Source organism: Urocitellus parryii, chromosome 11 (assembly GCF_045843805.1).
Source record: "Urocitellus parryii isolate mUroPar1 chromosome 11, mUroPar1.hap1, whole genome shotgun sequence".
Taxonomy (NCBI): Eukaryota; Metazoa; Chordata; class Mammalia; order Rodentia; family Sciuridae; genus Urocitellus; species Urocitellus parryii.
In genome coordinates, this window is record NC_135541.1 from 15,389,830 (window position 1) to 15,409,553 (window position 19,724).

A 19,724-nucleotide genomic window follows, 5' to 3' on the forward strand; every position below is an offset into this window, starting at 1 on the left:
CCAAAGTGAAGTCAACATCCCCCAGCCTCAGGGAGCTCCTGGTCTTGGAGGGAGGGTGGAAACAGGAGAACTGTGTGGTGGGTTCTAGGGTATGGCAGGAACACGGCTGTGGGCATACACAACCTCCATTCTATGTCCACTAGAGACATATACCACCTTCCAGGTGCCCATTTTTCTTTTGGTGGCAAGATGTGATGAGCACATCGTAGCCCCAGTTGGTGGCCTCTGAGCTTAGCGCTGAGAGTGGACCAGACAGATGGTCACTGCTATGTGTGGCAGAGGAAGAAGAATTGGGTGGACTCTTGGGCACCTGGCCACTTCCCTGCAGAGCTAGCATTTGGCCAGGCTTTGGACGGCAGGATCTGAGCAGCAGGGCCTTCCAAATGGAGAAGAAGCAGGGGAGGGGACTTGGAAGTCAGAGATTCTGAGTTCAGATTCCTGCCCCCTGTCTCCATTGGCCTTGTGACCTGGGACAAGTAACTTGCTCCTGCAAGGCTTGGATCTTTTCCAATAGAAGCAGTGTGGAGCTTACCTCTCAGGGCCCTCCTGGAAGAGGAAATGTGATATGTATAAATTAAGGTATCCAACAATGTTTCTAGAATAATATTGGTGTCTAATGCTTGCTTATTTTGTTTATTTCAGGCAGAGGGGAATTTGGGTTTTAGCAGTGAGGGTGTAAACAGCTGGTGCAGAGCGTGTACGCCCTGGATCTCTTCAGCACCTGGGTGCACCTGGTATCTTCAGGCACACGGGGTTCCCACTCTCCTTCCCTCCCTTCCTGGGCATGGACTGGGCACCCCAGGCCCTCTCCTCTGGCCATCTCCGGAGCTGGACCCCTTTGAAGTGCCTGCCCTGCTATTTTGAGAACTGAATGTCTCCCCCCTCCCCTCCTCTCTTCCTGTTTATGAAACCCTGATCCCTCCGGATCCCTCATGCGCCCCTGGCCAGAGCTTAGGCAGGATGTGACTGTGGACTTTGGGGAGCCTTGGGCACCCTCAGGTGTTGGGAGGAACTTTCCTTGGACTAGCCACAGCAGGTCAGCCCACCCGCTCAGCACCCGGGGCCAGTGCCTGGATTCTGTCCCTTTAGCTTGCCCAGTGGAGATTCTGCGGCAGTCAGATCAACTAAACCAGGGAGAACTTCTGTTTCAAACGTCTCTTTGTCTCCACGGCTCATTTTGCTTCTACAAACAACCTTCTAGAAATAACCTTCTGAGCATGGAATGTGTAATTTGAAACTTCATTTTACAGAGGAGGAAACCGAGGTTCAGACAGGGAAAGAAAGAGATTTGCCTGGGAGCACCTAGCTAGTGAGGAGCCAGTTCCTTCTCTACCAGGACTGTCTCTCCTCCACACCCTGCATTCTGCCTGGTCAACAATCTTTGTACCCAACTACACTGTCCTGTCTCTAGAAGATCTACCCGGACCCCGCCCTTGGCTCTGGGCGTCCACAGCACCTTGACTGCAGCTCTGGGGCAGGGTAATTGTGTTTTGTTATCTTATTTCTTTTCAGAGCTGCCAGAGGTCAAGGCCTGGGTTGCCTTAGCATCTGCTGCCTTCTAGTGTCTGGTTCCTGCCTGAACAGAGCAGGGGCCAGGAACTATCAGGGACCTCCACAGGTGGGTAGGCAGTTTGGCCTTACAAGAGGGCTGTGGTGAGAGGTTAAGAGCGCAGGCTTTGGAAGCAGTCAGTAAGTTTCACTCTTACTTCTCGGCCTCGCTAGCCATGTGACCCCGGGCAAGTCACTTTCTCTTCAAGTCTAGTTTTCTCATCTCTAAAATGAGGATGATGATATCTCCCTTTGGAACTGAGACGTGGGCTCTTAACCCCAGTGCCAAGCATACGCCTGGTGGAATTCACATCAGCAAAAGTTGAAAGATAGAATGGGCAGGGGACCTGAATGCTCAGGGACAGGAGTCTCAGTTTTCATTATCACTGGCCCCAAGTCCGGTGCCTGGGAACTGGGGGCCCCCCTCACCTTCCCAGAGGCATGCTGTTAGACAGAGCTGGAGACATCTGTCCCACTAGAAAGGGGAGCACCTGGGAGGCCCTGCAGATCACTGCCAGCGGAGGAAGAACTGCAGGTGTCTGTTAGGGCGGGGATTATCAGGTGGGCTTGACCGTAGTAGGGGGAGGCCAAGCATGAAGACCTTACGGACTGGGGATCCGCCTGTGCGCTCTCCCCTTCTCTCCCAGCTGCCCTGTGGGAGGAAGTAAATAAAGAGGAAGTGTGCACAGCGGAGACAAGGCAGAAACCCAGGGGTATGGGCTGGTGGCTGGCCCTTCCTCCGCCACCAGCGGCCTTAGGCCCCCCACACCCTTCAGCAGAGGCAGTGCCGAGACTGCTTCCTTCCTCTGGCCCCTGCTGGTACCCCATAGCCACAGAAGTGCTTTCCCTGCTTCTGAGGGATGAAGGGAGTCGGAGGCCCTGAATTGGCACTGGCATTAGACCAGGGGACTCTGGGTGTCCAGGCTGCCCTGCCTGAGGAAGCAACAGGGCCTCTGAGGGAAGATCTTTCACAAGCCTGTAGGCCATCACCGCAGACTGTTATCGAAGGCCCAGCGAGCATGGGGAAGGGGAAGTCCGCCCGAGGGCGGGGGAGCGTGTTTCTCTGCAGGGGATGGCTGTGGAGAGGGTTTCCGATCATCACTGAGTGTATCTGTCAGTTCCTGTGGGTGTACTGGTGTGAGGATGAGGTGAAGCCACATGGGAAGGGGCTGGGCCCACTCCACCTCCAGCCTCGGAGGCCCACTCCTCCTCGTAGCCCTCTGTGAGGTCCTGGCTGGAGTCTTCTTGCCCATCCCAGGGCCTAGGACTGGCAGGCGTCTTCAGGGCACCTGAGCTGGGGCAGGGCCAGGCCTGGTGGTATCTGTTCTGTGGGCTGCTGTTCTGGGTGGCCACAGCTGGGCCAAGCCAGTGCCTACACTGTCTGCTGGGCAGTCAGGCCCCAGCCTTTCCAACTGCTGTCCCACGTGCTCTTGGGGTCCTCCAGGTGCATGTTTGGGGGTCCTGGGAGCCCACTGTGTCACCACCTCATTGCCTTGTGACTTCTATCTGTGACCCTGTCGCCCTCATTAGGGTCAGAGGAGACAGGGAGGGACATACCCTTGGGCTGTCCCTGGGTTATAAGCTTGGGGTCTGCAGTGTCCTCTCCTCAGCAGAGGCTCCTGACCCATCTGCTGTCCCTCCTCCTTACCAAGGGGGAAGTGAGAAGGAGGGGGGCCAGGGACCCTGCCTTCTGGGCCAAGAACACTAAAAAAAGCAGAAGTAAGAGGAGTAGCGGGGCCCTCTGGCCACTGCTGGAGCCCCACCATGCAGACCCCAGCAGATTTCCCCAGGGTTGAGAGAGACCTGGTCTCCTGTCCCAGGAAGGTGAGCAGAAGGGTGGCCTGCCTCCAGTAGTATCTGTCACCATGTCTTTGAGCAAGGAGTAAGTTTGGGGATGGCTCTGTCCCTTGGGGTTTCCGGGTGGCTGCCTCTGTCCCCAGGGAGTGTTCTCTGTCAGAGACAGCCTGGCAAGATAGAGGCGCAGATCTCAGGGTGGGTGGCCAGGGATTGCTGTGTGGTCTTGGCCCATCTCAGCCCCTCCCTGAGCTAGGCTTTCTGCCTGTCCCAGCAGAAGGTAATGCTCAGGGGCCTGATTAGCATGCGGCTTCTTTTTGTGGGGGTGGGGGGTGGAGGGGTTGTTACACCAACTCCTTTGTCCATCAGGTACAGTCTGCCAAAGATAGGGTTGAGTCTGAGGGTCAAGACCTGGAGCGGGAAGTCTCAGACTGGCCCTAGGTCTGAAGGTGAGAGTGGGCAGGGAGCAGCTCTGACCGACTTACCTGCCCGCCCTTTGCTGGTACTGGAGGCTGTGGACCCCAGGCCAGGCAGGAGCCAGAGGAGGGCTGGGTCCATGCTGGCTCTGCCACTGCTTTGCTCTGAGCCTGGGAGTTACTCTCCTCTGGGCCTCAACTTCATGTTCCTGAAAAAAGGGGTATTTGGGATCTTTGGATGGGAGTCAAAGCTATCAGATTCTACCTTAGTCATGGGTCTCTCTCAGGCCACTACCTTAGTCATGGGTCTCTCTCAGGCCCTGGAATGTGAGGAAACAAACTAGGGTGGACTGGTTTGTGGACTCGGTAGAAAGAGCGCTTGCCTCGCATGTGTGAGGCACCACATATGAATAAATAAAATGTAGGTCCATCAACAACTAAAAAAAAAAAACCTAGGGAAATGGAATACCTCAGAGATTGTCTGACACAGATGCTGGGCTGCTTTCCTGAGTGCTGGGCCCTGCAGGTTATGTCCTCTCATCCCTTTCCCCACCCCCAGGCACAGCATCAAGAACCCACAGCTCTGCCCTTAATCCTTTGGGGATCCTGCCTTGCTGCTTGCCTGAGTCTGCCCTGGGTATCTGTCGGTCTGTGTGGGCCTCGTGATGGCTGCTTCTCTGCTGTGCAGCCTGTCTGTGTGTGTGAGTTCCTGTCTCTGTTCTCTGTGTGATAAGTGCCTCTTCAGTTGGGTCCATGCCACATGTTGGGTGCCTGTTGGGTTTGTGTTCCCTTCTGTCTTTTGGGTCTGTGTCCCCATTTGCCTCTGCATGTTGGATGCTAGTCTCTCCACCTCTGTCTGTTAGATGTGAGTTCCTCTTGCCTCTACCTGATAGGTACATGACTCCCTCCTGTCTCTGCCTGTTGGTGTGTATCTTCACACATAGCTGCCTGCTGAGCCTGTGCGCCTTCCTGCCCCTGCTTGTTGGATGCCAGTCTTTATCTGTCTCCACCTGTTGGGTGTCTCTTTATCTGCCTGTACACGTTAGGTGTCTGACTGTGCCTGTTGGGTACCTTTTGCTTCAGCAGCTGGGTTGGCATGGGGCTTTCCCTTTGTGGGCATTCAGGGAATATCAAAGAGGGCCAGAGGGCAGCCCTCAGGCACTGGGGAGAGGGGAAGAGAGGGAACTTGGGGAGGGTGGAGGCCCAGGGCTGGGAAACCACAGGCCCCAAATGATTGGCTGCCTTGGGCCGGCCCAGCCCCTGCGCCCTCATCCTGCACATCCGCCTTGGGGCCGACCACCTCTACAGCAGCCCCGGAGGCTGCTTGTCCCTGCCATGGTGCTGTGGCCCTGCTGGGCAGATGGAGCAGGATCCCAAGCCGCCCCGATTGCGGCTCTGGGCCCTGCTCCCCTGGCTGCCCAAGAAGCAGCGGCCCAGGATCGGCCAGACCTCTCTGCCTGCCCATGGCCCTGGCTCTGGTCCCCAGCGGGACTTGGTAAGTGTGTCCGGATATCTAGTCCTGGCCTGGTTGTGGCCCTTGGAACAGGTGCCCAGGCAGCTGGTTTGGCTTAGGCTGCTTTGGGCTCCAGCCCGCCTAGACTTGCTTCTTGGGGAATTGTTGAGGCTCTTTGGAGCTTCAGGGCAAGACCAGATGATAGAACAGAGGACCTGATGAGGGGGATGTTCCGGCAAGCAAGGCATAGATTCTCTGGCCTAACTCCCACCTGCCCCACACAGGCATTTACTGGGTTGAGGGGGATATCTGGATGACTCTGGGTCTCTGTGTGTCTTAGCCCTATCCATTCAACCAGAGGATCTCCTCATCTCAGGAACAGAGGCCCAGCTCTGCCTCCCCATTATGAGAACAAGCCCCACTTCCTATTGTGGCAAAACCAAAACAGCAGGGGGAGGGGAGCCCCACAGGGCGGACCTGGGGCAGGTCCCTTCACCTCAGCCTGAGTCAGGTTGGCTTGGTCTGGCCTGGCTTGGCCTGGGCACCTTTTTGAGCCTAAGCAGGCCAGAACATCAGGAGTGATAGGAGCAGTGACTCTCCTGGGCTTGCACCACCTGGTGGTTTGACCTGCCCAACCTTGAACCCTGTTGATATTGATGATCCTGAGGCTCCCTGACCAGGGGTGGCCTATGGGATCTGATGAATTCTGGGGGAAATGACTTGGCTGGGGATATACCCTGTGCTACTGCTGGTCTACCCACTCTCTCCCTCCATCAGGATGAGGGCATCCTCAAGGAGATCTCCATCACTCACCACGTTAAGGCTGGCTCCGAGAAGGCCGATCCATCCCATTTTGAGCTCCTCAAGGTTCTGGGCCAGGGATCTTTTGGCAAAGTGAGTCATGAGCCCATGTCTGGGAGGGCAGCATTGGTTACATCAGAGGTGGGGGTCAGGGTCACCTTGGGGTCCAGAGGCTCTGAGGGCAAGTGTGAAAGGTCACCTGGGTACCCAGAAAAAGGTCAGTGTGGGACCCAGACAAGCAAGAGGACAGCATAGGACAGAGCTGGTAGCTTCAGCCCCCTTCCAGCTTCTCCCTGGCTTTTCCTCCTCTGCCCTCTCAGGTCTTCCTAGTGCGCAAGGTCACCCGGCCGGACAGTGGGCACCTGTATGCCATGAAGGTGCTAAAGAAGGCAACATTGAAAGGTGAGAGGGTCTCATGGGGCTTGGGTGGGAGAGGGAGGCAGCTCCGTCTTCAGGAGCACCCAGCGCGAAGGTGGAGAAACAGGCCTACTCTCAGCCGCCCCTGCCCTCAGGCCCCCCTCCCAAGCCAAGTGAAGGCGGCTGGCTGAAGGCTCATGTCTAGAGTGGTATTTGGTTGAATGCAGCCTGCTTGTGGCAGGGTGGGGGGCGTATCCCCCAGAATTCATCAATATCAAGTTGCTCAGGCACAGGTGCTTGGGTAGCAGAGGTGCTTCGTGATGTTGGAAGAGTCTCTGGCTCTCAGCTCAGGGTGGGGACCGGGGACAACTGGGCCCATAAGAGGGTGAATCAAAGAAGCCATGGAGGTAGGTGGCAGAAAGGTGTGGAAGGGAGCCTCAAGCCAAAGTCTAGAATTCCGAGGTTTCAAGTGGTTTGAGGACAGCTGGAAGAGGATGCGGGGTGGCTTTCACTGACTAGTGTGGCAGCCAGTGTGGCAACTGCAGGGTGGAGTCCAAGCCTAGCCCTGGCTGGGGGTGTGGCGGGTAGAATAGGAGTGACAGCTAAGGTTGTTATCGGCCGTGTGGCTCATGAAGGGCTGCCTGTGGGGTGAAGGCAGTTTTGGGGGAGACTCCTCATTTTCCCACAGTACAGGGCTGTGACCTGTATGTGGCAATGGTCAAAGCTGGAGGCTGAAGGTGGGGTCGGGGTGCAGCCTCACAGAGGGCAGGTTGAGTGCTGGGGGGACACCTAAGGAGTAGCCATGTGAGATGTGCCTGGAGGGATGAGTTAGGGGTTTTCCAGACCCCAGTGACAGAGGATGGGCACTCCAGGAAGGAGGGACCGTTTACCTGAGATGGTTTGGAAATGTAAGGTGTGTTTGGGAAACTGTGGCTGCAATAGTTAACCTCAGAGGCACGGACCCTGCTGTGTCAAAGCGAATAAAGGCCTGTGCGTGGCTTATGCCCGTAATCCCAGCAGCTCAGGAGGCTGAGGCAAGAGGATCGCAAGTTCAAAGCCAGCCTCAGCAAAATATTTTGAGGCTCTGTCTCAAAATATTTTAAAAAGGGTTAGGGAGATGGTTCAGTGGTTAAGTGCTCCTTGATACAATCCCTGGTCCTGAAAAAAAAGGAAAAGAAAAGCATGTGGCTAGGGGCAGTGGCACGTGTCGTAATCCCAGCAACTCAGGTTCAAGGCCAACCTCAGCAAATTTAACAAGGCCCTCAGCAACTTAAGGACACCCTGTCTCGAAAATGTAAAAAATAAATAAAAAGGTCTGGAGATGTGACTTCTAGGACCAAAAAAATAATAATAATAATAAATAAAAATAAAGAAAAGAAAAGAAAGAAAGAAAAAGGAAAAAAATGTGGAGAAGCCCCACTCAGAGCAACCAATCAGGATTTTTCAGGATTTTAGACTCAGAAAATCTACCCCTCTAGCTAGCTCCCTAGGTTACCAAATCTCAACACCCCAGACTAGAATTTGGGAATTTTGATGGCAGATGGAGAGGGGCCTGGTAAAGGAGTGTTGCGGGGAGGTACAGAGACCTCAGAAAATAGGACAGACAGGGGCACAAGTTGCTCGGTGGCCCTCAACGGAGCATGGTGGGAGGCCAGAGAACTGGTGGGGTGCCGTGGCCTAGCCCTGGCATTGCCATGAGGAACGGGGGCAGAAAGCAGCCGAGGAGCAGAGCAGCCTGGGAAGGAAGAAGGAAATCAAGATCAAGTGTCCCCAGGGCCCTAGGTGAGGGACCGTGGGAACTCAGGCCTGGAGGAACAAGTGGAAAAGAGCCCTTAGTTGGAACCGAGAGAGTGGCTCGGTGTGTAGACTCTTAGTGACTCCTTTCTCCTCTGGCCAGTGCGTGACCGTGTTCGGACCAAGATGGAGAGAGACATCCTGGCTGATGTAAACCACCCATTTGTGGTGAAACTGCACTATGGTGAGACCGCACACCCTGCCTGATCTCCCACCCCAGCACTGGCCCGTGCCTGTGGTCTGCTGCATTCTCCTGTACCTTGTCCCACCTCCCTCCTGGCAGACCACGGGAGCCAGGGCCCAAGGGGCAGGTCACAAGGCCCAGCTGACCACCATGGCCTTTCCCCTCTTCCCAGCCTTCCAGACCGAGGGCAAGCTCTATCTCATTCTGGACTTCCTGCGTGGTGGGGACCTCTTCACACGGCTCTCAAAAGAGGTGAGCTGAGTCCCGCTGACGGCCCCAGGATAGATCTGGGCGCATGACCAGGCCTCCCGTCTCAGGGCCTTGTGAAAAACACGTCCAACGTGGCCCTGGGCCTGGAACTTCGCAGGCCTACCCAGCGGCCCCTAGCAGGAGATGTCACCTGTCCTGGCATAGAGGTCATACTCCGCAAAGCTGCTGAGAGTTTCTCCCAAGATGGGCTGGGGATGAATAGGCCCTGGATTTGATGCCACCCTGTTTTGGGGGGTGAGTGTACCTCTCACCTCTCCAACTCCATTCTTTCAGGGCTGCGCTGGCCAAGGCCATGAGCATGGGAGAAGCTCAGCTCCACCTGAAAAGCTAGAGACGTTAGCATTCTTGTCCCACATGTTATCCAAGGGGATTTGGAATGGATACAGAAGAATCTGAGCCAAATAAAAAAATGGGACCATTAATGCAATTCAGCCTTTAAAGAAAACTGAACTTTTAATTAATTAATCAATTTTTTTTTTTTTTAAAGAGAGAGTGAGAGAGGAGAGAGAGAGAGAATTTTTAATATTTATTTTCTAGTTCTCGGCGGACACAACATCTTTGTTGGTATGTGGTGCTGAGGATCGAACCCGGGCCGCACGCATGCCAGGCGAGCGCGCTACCGCTTGAGCCACATCCCCAGCCCTAATTAATCAATTTTTTATTTAAATTTTATTTTATTTTTTGTACTTGAGATTGAACCCACCTGAGCTACATCCCTGCTTTTTATTCTGAGACAGGGCCTCGCCAAGTTGCTGAGGCTGGCTTCCAACGTGTGATCCCTCCTGCTTTAGCCTCCCAAGTGGCTGGGATTACAGGCGTGTGCCACCACGCCTAGTTAAACTTCATTTTTAAAATATAATTTTAATGTTTGAGTAGGTAATACATGATTCAAAAGAAAGCTATTCATGGAGAAGTCCTCCTCCTAACCCAGTCCCTTCCACCCCTCCGTAGATGAACACTTCTGTTGGTTTCCTGTTTAACCTTCCCATGTTCCTTTTACAAACAAACCAGATACACGATCTGAACCCTCACCTCCCACCTTCTTATGTAAAAAGCGCCATTCTGAGTACACAGTTCTGTACCTGTCCTTTTTCAAGACAGTCTACCTCGGCAATTGCTCCCCATCGGATCACAGAGAAACTCCTGCTCTAGGTGGTGGCTGCACAGGCTCCATTATGCAGGGCACAGGCAGTTTGTTCCAGGCTCCTGGACATGTGGGCTGTTTCCAGCCTTTGGCTGATTCCAAACAATGCTACAATGAGTGACTTGTATATTAGTCATTTCATACTTCAAACCCCTTTAGAGAGAGAAAGGTCTGTGGTGCTGGGCTGTCCCCCCAGGGTGGACCCTTGGGACCAGGAAGCTGCTGACCACTCAGCATACCCATTCCTGAGGAAGAAGCGGTTCCAGCTGCAGCTCCTGCCTGCCTGTTGCAGGTCATGTTCACAGAGGAGGATGTGAAGTTTTACCTGGCCGAGCTGGCTCTGGGCCTGGACCACCTGCACAGCCTGGGCATCATTTACAGAGACCTCAAGCCTGAGAAGTGAGTGAAGTCCCCCCCTGCCCTGCCCTGCAGAAACAGTCTCCAGGCCTCTTCTAGAACAGGGCCTCGCCTACGGGGTGGGTGTGGTTCTCCCAGCAACTTCCCCCTCTCTGAAGGGGGAAGGGACAGCAGCAGGCTCATGTTAGGGGCTGTCTAATCACCAGTGCTGCTGTGACCGAGGCAGGTACACACACCCCCACCCCACTTTTTTGTTAATCCAGTGTAATTAAGAGCATTCCTTATTGGGGCCATTTTTAGAAATTTCCCTTAATACCTAAATACAGTACCTTCCAACGATAACTTGGGATCCAGAGGCAAGTGATGGGGTAGACTGGGATCTGGCTCTAGCATTAGGCACACCTCAAGTTGGGCATGGTGGTACACAACTCTAGTACTCGCCACTCGGCAGGCAGGAAGGAGGTTCACTTGAGCCCGGGAGTTTGAGGCCAGCCTAGACAACATAGTGAGAGTCCATCTCAAAAACAGCTAGGCACACCTGAATTCAAATCCTATCTCCATCACCTACCAGCTCTGTGACTGTGGAGAGTCACTTAACTTTCCTGAGCCTTAGTTTCCCCATTAGCAAAAGGGGACCGTAATAGAACCTGCTGCACCCAGTTCTTGCAGGGATTGATGGAGGAGGTCAGCAGCACACCTGCCTGGCACTGCCACAACCCAGTCCAACACTCATTCATCAGATGGATCTGGGCAAGGCATCTCCTCTGGGCAAGCCAAAGTTCCACTGCCTTGTGGTGTCACCAGAACCCACACAGTTACTGGCCTCTGGTAGACCCTGACTCCCAGGTCTCTATTGCAGCATTCTTCTGGATGAGGAGGGCCACATCAAACTCACTGGTGAGTGGTGGGCCCTGGCCCTCTCAGGCCTCTGGACTTGGGTAGAAAGAATTCCTGATAGGTCCCAGCTGAGGGCCAGGGAGGGAGTGCCAACTATTTGGAAGGGGTCAAACCCCAGGCCCCAAACTTGGAACACCTCAAGATGAAATCCTGGCTCGTCATGGGATTAGAGAGGTCACCTAACCTCTCTGGGCCTTCGATTTCTCCTGAGTGTGACGGGGCGATGCCCTCATGCTTCTGGGCAGGGGAGTTGAGTGTGCAGAGTGTGGCAGGAGGAAGGCAAAGGTCCTAAAGGGTTGTCCTATGCCCTCCTTGCTGCAGACTTCGGCCTGAGCAAGGAGGCTATTGACCACGAGAAGAAGGCCTACTCCTTCTGTGGGACGGTAGAGTACATGGCCCCCGAGGTCGTCAACCGCCAGGGCCACACTCACAGTGCAGATTGGTGGTCTTACGGAGTGTTGATGGTGAGTACCTAGGCAGGGGTAAAAGATCCAGCCCAGAGCCACGTGTGGTAGCACACACCTATAATCTCAGTGGCTCGGGAGGCTGAGGCAGGAGGATCACGAGTTCAAAGCCAGCCTCTGCAATGGCGAGGCACTTAGCAACTCAGTGAGACCCTGTCTCTAAAATGAAAAATACAAAATAAGGCTGGGGATACAGCTCAGTAGTTGAGTGCCCCTGAGTTCAATCCCCAGTGCAAAAAAAAAAAAAAAACCAGTCTAGGATGGGTTCAGTTTCCAGTTTCCCCCTATACAGTGAGGGGCTTGGTCACCTCCAAGGTTCTCCCTTATCCTCTCACAGCCAAGCTGGCCTCATCTGACATGCTGCCACGGTTTCCTTTCTTGGATGAATGGATGCCAGGCTGGACCCCCCATGGGGCACCCCTGACCTGGCTCTGGGTCTCTTGGTCTCAGGCCCCTAGCGTTGTGGTTCCCAGTGGTCTAGGTTGGCAGAGGGGAAAGGGAAGGGGCAGTCTTTGCTGCAGCTGGGCTCAGAGGTCCAACAGACCAGCAAGAATCCTGGGACGGAGCCAGGTGCAGTACACACCTGTAATCCCAGCTACTCCTAGCTGAGGCAAGAGACTCACAAGTTAAAGGCCAGCCTGGGAAACTGAGTGAGACCCGGTCTCAAAATTTTAAATACATAAATGAAAAGGGCTGGAGATATAGCTCAGTGGTAGAAGGCTTGTCTGGCATATGCAAGGCTCTGGGTTCAGTAAAAAGCATCCTAGGCTAGAGTATGGTGGTCTGGGCAGGAGGAGGCCAGCTGGTGTATGAGATGGGTGGAGCCTAAATGGACCTTTATCCTCTGCAGTTTGAGATGCTGACGGGCTCCCTGCCCTTCCAGGGAAAGGACCGAAAGGAAACCATGACCCTGATTTTGAAGTAAGCTCCAGCCCTGCCCTGGTACTGGAAGGGCTCCCCAAGTTCCACCCCATTTGGGGGGCCAGAGGATTACCCTGTCCCTACCTCTGAGGCCCTCGTTTATGGGACACTCCTGGGTTAAACATTACACTTTCCACAGCCCCCTTTCCGTGCACCAGGGCCCGTGGGGGGGATCCTTGAAGTCTTTGGCAGGTGAGTTAGTGGTTGGCTTGTCTAGACTAAGTTGGGAATGAGACCTGGACAGATAGGGGGAGGGGAGCTGGGGCTTCTGGGGCGAGGCTCAGCCCTGATGAGACCTGGGGGCTGTTTCAGGGCAAAGCTAGGCATGCCCCAGTTTCTGAGCACGGAAGCCCAGAGCCTGCTGCGGGCCCTATTCAAGCGGAATCCTGCCAACCGGCTCGGTAAGCAACCCCAGCTCAGGGGAGGGCATGGGGTGGTAGGGAGCAGGGAGCAGCTGCGGCCTAGGCCACAGGGACACATCTGGGGCTGAAAGGGGCCCCTTGTCCTTTGTGTGGGCAGACAATGCCCCTGGCCACCCTGCCTTCTGGCTCCATGTGTGGTGTTGGAGGGGGTGACCTGTGTGTAGGGGGAGGCAGGAACTGAGTCATTCCCACTCCCTCTGAGGACAAGGACAGGGCCCCCACACAGATTCTCCGCCAAGGCTGCTGGCCCAAAAGAAGGCACGTGAGTTCAGGAGCAAGACGCTCGGTCCTCATCCCAGCTGCATCTGTCCCCGCTGCTGACACACAGTGGGGCCTCCGTAAATATTTGTTGAGTGAATGAGTGCCATTTATGAGTTATGTGACCTGGACAGGTGACTTCACCTCTCTGAGCCCCAGATTCCTTGTCTTAGTGGAGATGGTGGTCCCAGGCCAGCTAGCAGGGCCCTGTGGATGAAAGACATCTGTGCCTGGTGGGGAGTGAGTGTTCAGTGTACTTAGGGTTCCTCACTCCTGGGATCACTTGGACCATGACCTAGTTTGTGAGGTCCAGTCCAGGCCAGGTCCCTGGGGTCTCATGGTTGAAAGTGACAAGAGGTTAAGAAGAGCAGAGATAGAACCTGTGTCAGGAGGGGTCAAGGGCCCTCAGGAGGTCTCAGGATAAATCCAGCTTCTGTCCTGACTGGGTGGTCTGGAAAGAGTTGCCTAATCTCTCTGGACCTTCCTCTTCAATAAGTACTCGGGAGCTTGATCATCAGAAGCTCCAGAAAGATCGAGATGCTAAATGGGCCTCAGGCCTTGGGGCAGTGGCTGGGTGCATCTGGCAGGGTGAGCGCCTCCTCCTCTCTGCTTCAGCAGCTGCTGGTCCCAGAGCCCTGTGCAGCTGCTTGGCAGGCAGGGGCTGTCTGGGTTTGCGCCATCCAGGGGTAGACCCTTTATTTGGGCTCTTTCAGGCTCCGGCCCGGATGGGGCAGAGGAAATCAAGCGGCATGTCTTCTACTCCACCATCGACTGGAATGTGAGTGTGTCGGGGTGGGAGGTGGGGGCTCTGCCAATGAGGGCCTCAGGAATGGAGGAAAGGGTGAAGGCATGCTCCTGGGTTGAGGGCTGGCCTCCCCAGGGCAAGCCGTTATGCCACTGTCTGCTGGGCCCACGTGGAGGCACCGTGGTGACCAGAGCACCCACCGCACCTTGCAGAAGCTATACCGTCGTGAGATCAAGCCACCCTTCAAGCCAGCTGTGGCGCAACCTGACGACACCTTCTACTTTGACACTGAGTTCACATCCCGCACACCCAAGGGTGCGTCCCTTGACTGGTTTGTCAGCCTGGGGCTGGTACAGGAGGGAAGCAGGGAATGGGGCGCCCTGGGGCATGGGGGTGGTTAGGATCTCTGGGAGGCCTGGCTGTGTGGGTAGACAGGCCATGAGTGTCTGCCTCTGTGGGACTGTGACTCTGTCCCTGTCTCACGCCCCCTGTCTCTCCCACTCTGGGGCTCTGTGGGCCTCTTTGTGTTTGGGTGAGAGAGCAAGTTGTGTGGGTGGCCAAGGCACAATAGAAAAAGCAGGACCCCTGCCCCAGGTGCCTTCCCGCCCACTGGGAGGACTCAACACATCAGGCCTGCGCGCACGTCAGGGATAAGGAATCTGACCCAGCAAAGCCATGGTGGAAACAGTCTGGCAGAGCAGAGGTGACAGCGCCCACAGGCCAGGGCCAAGCCTGGGCATCAGCTTTGGCTGTCCTGACTGCCGGACCTCAGTGTACTCATCAGGAACATGGGCTCAGCCCCAGCCCTACTCATTCCCAAGAGTCACTGCAGGAAGCCAGAGGGGAGACTTTGGGAGGGGGCCTGGTAAATTCTTGGCCAGATTTCAGCAGTGGACAGAGGGGAGGGTATGAGTTCTGAGATGCCACCTGGAGGGGCATGTTTGAGCAAAGGGGGTGCTTTTCTACTCTGGCCTGCACACTGCTGGTGACAGGGAGCTCAGCGCGTCTCCGGGTGATCCACTTCATCTTTATTCACTTGTTTGACAAATCCATACCAGGTGCCTGCCATGTGCCAGCCGTGGGGAATGGTGGTGAACGAGACCCACCCCGCCTGCCTCATGGAGCTCTGGCCATTTTTAGAAGGGAGGTTCATAGGAGAAGGGACCGGAGGAGCAGCGACAGCCAGGCTTTTTAGAGGGAGGCCGTGGGAACTGAGCCTTAGAGGGCGGATGCTCCCTGACAAAGAGCATCTGGGTCTGGAGACCCAGCATGGCAGTCAGCAGAATGGGGAGACAGGAGGCCAAGACCACCAGGGTCTCAACTGCCACACTGAGGAGTTGGGGGCAGCAGGGACATGTGCAGGGTGCAGGCCAGCTTGTGTTGGAGCCTTCCCTCTGGCTGCCGTCCAGAAGATAGACCCAAAGGGGCGGACTTGAGGCCAGGAGGCCGGGGAAGAGGCACTCAGGATCCTTGGCCTGGGCTTGGCGTGGACTGGAGGCTGAATGAGAGAGTCTTATGTCTCCCATGCGACAGAACTGGCTGCTCTACACACGTGTGAACAGATGGGCTGAGGCCTGGAGTGGGTGGGCCCCTAAGGCCCACCATGGCTAGCTGCTGTGACCGGCAGGACCTCCATGGTCTCCCTGTGCTTGGCTGCTCCAGGGTCGTGGGTACCTCCTTAGGCTCATATGCTCCTTCCACCCCTACAGATTCCCCAGGCATCCCCCCGAGTGCCGGTGCCCATCAGCTGTTCCGTGGCTTCAGCTTCGTGGCCACTGGCCTCATGGAGGACGATGGCAAACCTCGGGCCACACAGGCCCCCCTGCACTCGGTGGTACAGGTGAGGGAGGCTGGGGACTGCTGCTCAGTTGTCCTTTTCCACCCAGAAGACACAGGGCAGAACAACTAAGGGCACAGCTGTGGAGCTGCACAACCCTGGGTCAAGTCCCAGTGCCCCTGGGTGAGCCAGAGGCCTGCAAGCGCCTTGATCTTCTTCCCCCTTCGTAAAGCAGGGCTGATAAAGCCGCCTCACACAGTGGCTCTCATCACTGGATGGAAACATGAATATATAAATTTCCTGGCACAGACCAGGGTCAGGGCCAATGCCAGGGGATGCCCAGGGTAGAGTTGGGGAGTGGTTGTTGAGGCCCTAGTTGATTGGGTGGCAGGGAACTTGAGTGTCCACATTTATCCCTTGTTTGTATGTTACGCTGCTTCATGGGAATTTTAGATTTGAGAGACAAGAATGTAGACTCTGGCCAGGAGCCGTAGGTGCACGCCTGTAATCCCAGTGGCTCAGGGGGCTGAGGCAGGAGGATCTCAAGTTCAAAGCCAGCCTCAGCAATGGTGAGGTGCTAAGCAACTCAGTGACACCTTGTCTCTAAATAAAATACAAAATAGGGCCGGGGATGTGGCTCAGTGGTCGAGTGCCCCTGAGTTCAATCCCAGTACCCTCTCCAAAAAAAAGAATATAGACTCTGGTTGGGGGCACGGTGGCATACACCTGTAATCCCAGCTACTGGGTAGGCAGAGGCAGGAGGATCACAAGTTTAAGGTCAGCCTGACAATTTAGCAAGACCCTCTCAAAATTAAAAGGGCAGGACTGGGGTTGTGGATCAGTGGTAGAGTGCTTGCCTAGCACATGTGAGGCAATGGGTTCACTCCTCAGCACCACATAAAAATAAATAAGGGGCTGAGGTTGTGGCTCAGCAGTAAAATGTTCGCCTAGCATCTGTGAGGCCCTGGGTTCTATCGTCAGCACCACGTAAAAATAAATAAAGGTATTATGTCCAACTACAACTAAAAAAATAAATATTAAAAATAAATAGGGCTGGGGATGTGGCTCAAGCGGTAATGCGCTCGCCTGGCATGCGTGGGGTGCTGGGTTCCATCCTCAGCACCACATAAAATAAAGATGTTGTGTCCACCGAAAACTGAAAAATAAATATTAAAAATATTTAAAAATAAATAAATAAATAAATGTGGGGCTGGAGTTGTGGCACTTGCCTCACACGTGTGAGGCCTTGGGTTCGATCTTCAGCGTTGCATATAAATAAATAAATAAAACAAAATATCTATTTACAAATAAAAAAATATAATTATAAATAAATATTTAAAAAATAAATTAAAAGGGCTGGGGATATAGCTCAGTTGTAGAGCACCCAGTTCAGTCCCCAGTACCAAAAAAAAAAAGGCAATGCCAAGTCCAGATCTCATTGCCTGGGTCCAGAGCCTCCAAGGTAAAGGGACTTTGGCTGAGACACTTGTCTTTCCAGACCTCAGTTTCCCATCTGTAAATGGAGGTAATGATAGAGTTGCTGTGAGGATTACCTGAGCTAATATGAGTAAAGTCAAGATGACTGTAATTTATGATCCAAACTGGGACATCTTTGTCCAAGACAAATATTAAACCAGACTGGATATGAGAGCAACAGGTGACACATGGCCACCTGATGATCATGCTTGGAATAGTGCCCGGCACACAGCACATGCGGGACACTATGTGAGCATTTACTATTGTTAATGTCTCAGAACCTGAGACACCCCATGCCGAGGGCTGTGACACCCTGAAACAGGAGGCTACCTACCCAAAGCTGCAGAAAGTGGCAGAGCTGGAATCCAGCTCAGCACTTCTGCACCCCCGTGGGCTTTCCCAGGCTTCTCAGAACCACGCACCGCTCAGTATGTGTTCTGACTCTCTTGCCCACCCTTCCACCACCCTCTGACTGTAGACCACCGTGGGCCAGCAAGGAGGCAGTGAGTGTGTCCACTGTATAGAGTAGAAAACTGAGGCCCAAGGAGGGGCAGGTCCTTCCAAGGTCACACAGCCAGCATTGCCCCAGGCTCCTGGCTCTTCCCCTACTCCATCTCCATGCAGGAAGGCCTTGGTACTGGGGTGACCCTGGCACTGTGGAGCCAGGGATTAGCCTCATCTCTTGGTCTCTTGCAGCAACTCCATGGGAAGAACCTGGTTTTCAGTGATGGCTATGTGGTAAAGGAGACGATTGGTGTGGGCTCCTACTCCGTGTGTAAGCGCTGTGTTCACAAGGCCACCAACATGGAGTATGCTGTCAAGGTGGGCCTCCTGACCACTTCCTGGCCAAGGCTGCTGGGCTGGGGGTGAGGCCAATGTAGGTGTGGTCCTTTGGCGGGGAAGGTTAGTGCCTGAAGCTCTGGATGTTGAAGGAGAGCCCCCAGGGCAGGGAGATACCTTGGAGTCTGTCCCCCTAAGATGCCATTTGTTCCCACTTTCTTCAGGTCATCGATAAGAGCAAGCGGGACCCCTCAGAAGAGATTGAGATTCTCCTGCGGTACGGGCAGCACCCCAACATCATCACCCTGAAAGACGTGAGTGGAGGGCCTCGAGGCTGGGCCGGGGCCCGGCATCCTTGACGCTAGGATTTGTCTGTGGGAGGTCATGCCTTGGTTTCTCACCCTCCTCCCAGGGCACAGAGAGGGGCAGGGGCACTCTGGGTCCCTCTGGTCTGGACACATCCCAAGTGTCCTCTCCTTGAGATTCGGACATTCTCTTGAGAGCTTCCCTGCTCATCAGGGACCAGGGCCAGCACCACCTTGTCCAGGAGGACAGGGTCCAGATGGGTGAGGGTCCAGCCAGGGCAGAACACTGCCGGAGGCTCGTGTCATGCTTCCCTGCTGGGTGCTGGTGACTGAGCCCTCAGGCCTGGCACTGGGGACAAGGGCCTGATGGCGAGGTCTTCGGCAGGTGTATGATGATGGCAAACATGTGTACCTGGTGACCGAGCTGATGCGGGGTGGGGAGCTGCTGGACAAGATACTGAGGCAGAAGTTCTTCTCAGAGCGGGAGGCCAGCTTCGTCCTGCACACCATCAGCAAGACTGTGGAGTATCTGCACTCACAGGGGGTGAGTGTGAACTTGGGGAGGGGCAGAGAGTGCCAAAGGTCATGCCATCCATCCAGTGGAAGAACCATGATCTGGCCCAGGAGTGCCAGTCTCCACCCAGCCAGACAGACAGAGGGGACGAGGGACAGGTGTGTAGGTGTGTGGATGGAGACAGAAGCCGAACTGCAGAAAGGAACAGTTTGTTCAGTGCCAGTTGCTATGCCAAGGCTTAACGTAGGGTGAGGTCTCCCTATATTATCTCAATTCACACCCCTGAGTTAGTTGTAGTTATTGGCCTGACTTTACAGGTAAGATGACAAGTGTGAGGTCATTTGCCCAAGACCCCACAGCCAAAGAAGAGTGGAGCCAGGATGTCAGGCTGAGGAGTGGGGGTGGAAGCCGCGGGGAAGAGTGGACTTTGAGTTGGGAAGCTGCAGGGTCCCTATAGGGAGGTGCAAGCTTTCCAAGGGGTGAATTTGGCTGCGGACCAGTTGCTAAGACAGGAAATGGATGCAGGAGGAAATGCTGCTGGAAGCAGTGGGCGGAAGAGGTGTAGGGCCAGAGAGCAGAACGTGGCCTTTATTGCTGCACAAAGCAAGTAAACACTACGTGGCTCTGGGCCAAGGCGCAGAGCGGAAGGTAGAGAGGCTCTGTATGACTGTGAGTTAACCGAGTTTCTCTTTGGATGAGGTGATGTTCTGAGGTACTTCTAATCAGTCTGTGAGGATTAGGAATGTAGGCTCTGAGCTGAGATGGTGCACACCTGGAATCCAAGTGACTCGGGAGACTGAGGCAGAAGGATTGCAAGTTAGAGGCCAGCCTCAGTGACTTAGTCTCAAAAAAATGTCTATATAAAGGGCTAGGGATGTAGCCCAGAGGTAAAGTGCCCCTGGGTTCAATCCCTGGCACCAAGCAGGGAAAAAAAAGAATGTAACCTCTGAAATCCAATTGACTGTGCTGTGGTCATGGCTTCTCATCTTACCTGCGCATGCAGTTGGGAGAGCCATCCGGCCTCTCCGAGCCTTCGGTCTTCTGCAG

The 19,724-nt window shown here is 54.7% G+C and overlaps 1 protein-coding gene across 3 annotated transcripts in view; it reads left to right on the forward strand.

Moving 5' to 3' along the window:
- The first annotated feature begins 1,459 nt into the window (after positions 1–1,459).
- Rps6ka1 (ribosomal protein S6 kinase A1) overlaps positions 1,460–19,724 on the forward strand; it is a 29,920-nt gene continuing 11,655 nt past the window's right edge. Inside the window, exons 1-16 of one of the 3 annotated variants that reach the window (XM_026391622.2) lie at positions 1,460–1,479; positions 5,989–6,105; positions 6,333–6,414; positions 8,267–8,347; positions 8,520–8,599; positions 10,054–10,160; positions 10,978–11,015; positions 11,337–11,479; positions 12,330–12,400; positions 12,713–12,801; positions 13,794–13,858; positions 14,038–14,140; positions 15,535–15,665; positions 17,775–17,900; positions 18,083–18,172; positions 18,549–18,707. In XM_026391622.2, the coding sequence (XP_026247407.1) occupies positions 6,384–6,414; positions 8,267–8,347; positions 8,520–8,599; positions 10,054–10,160; positions 10,978–11,015; positions 11,337–11,479; positions 12,330–12,400; positions 12,713–12,801; positions 13,794–13,858; positions 14,038–14,140; positions 15,535–15,665; positions 17,775–17,900; positions 18,083–18,172; positions 18,549–18,707 (1,314 nt within the window). In that variant the 5' untranslated portion in view covers positions 1,460–1,479; positions 5,989–6,105; positions 6,333–6,383. Of the gene's footprint in view, positions 1,480–3,293; positions 3,373–5,087; positions 5,254–5,988; positions 6,106–6,332; positions 6,415–8,266; positions 8,348–8,519; positions 8,600–10,053; positions 10,161–10,977; positions 11,016–11,336; positions 11,480–12,329; positions 12,401–12,712; positions 12,802–13,793; positions 13,859–14,037; positions 14,141–15,534; positions 15,666–17,774; positions 17,901–18,082; positions 18,173–18,548; positions 18,708–19,724 lie in introns of those variants that run through there. The other 2 variants (XM_026391621.2, XM_026391619.2) reach the window with 2 other exon arrangements.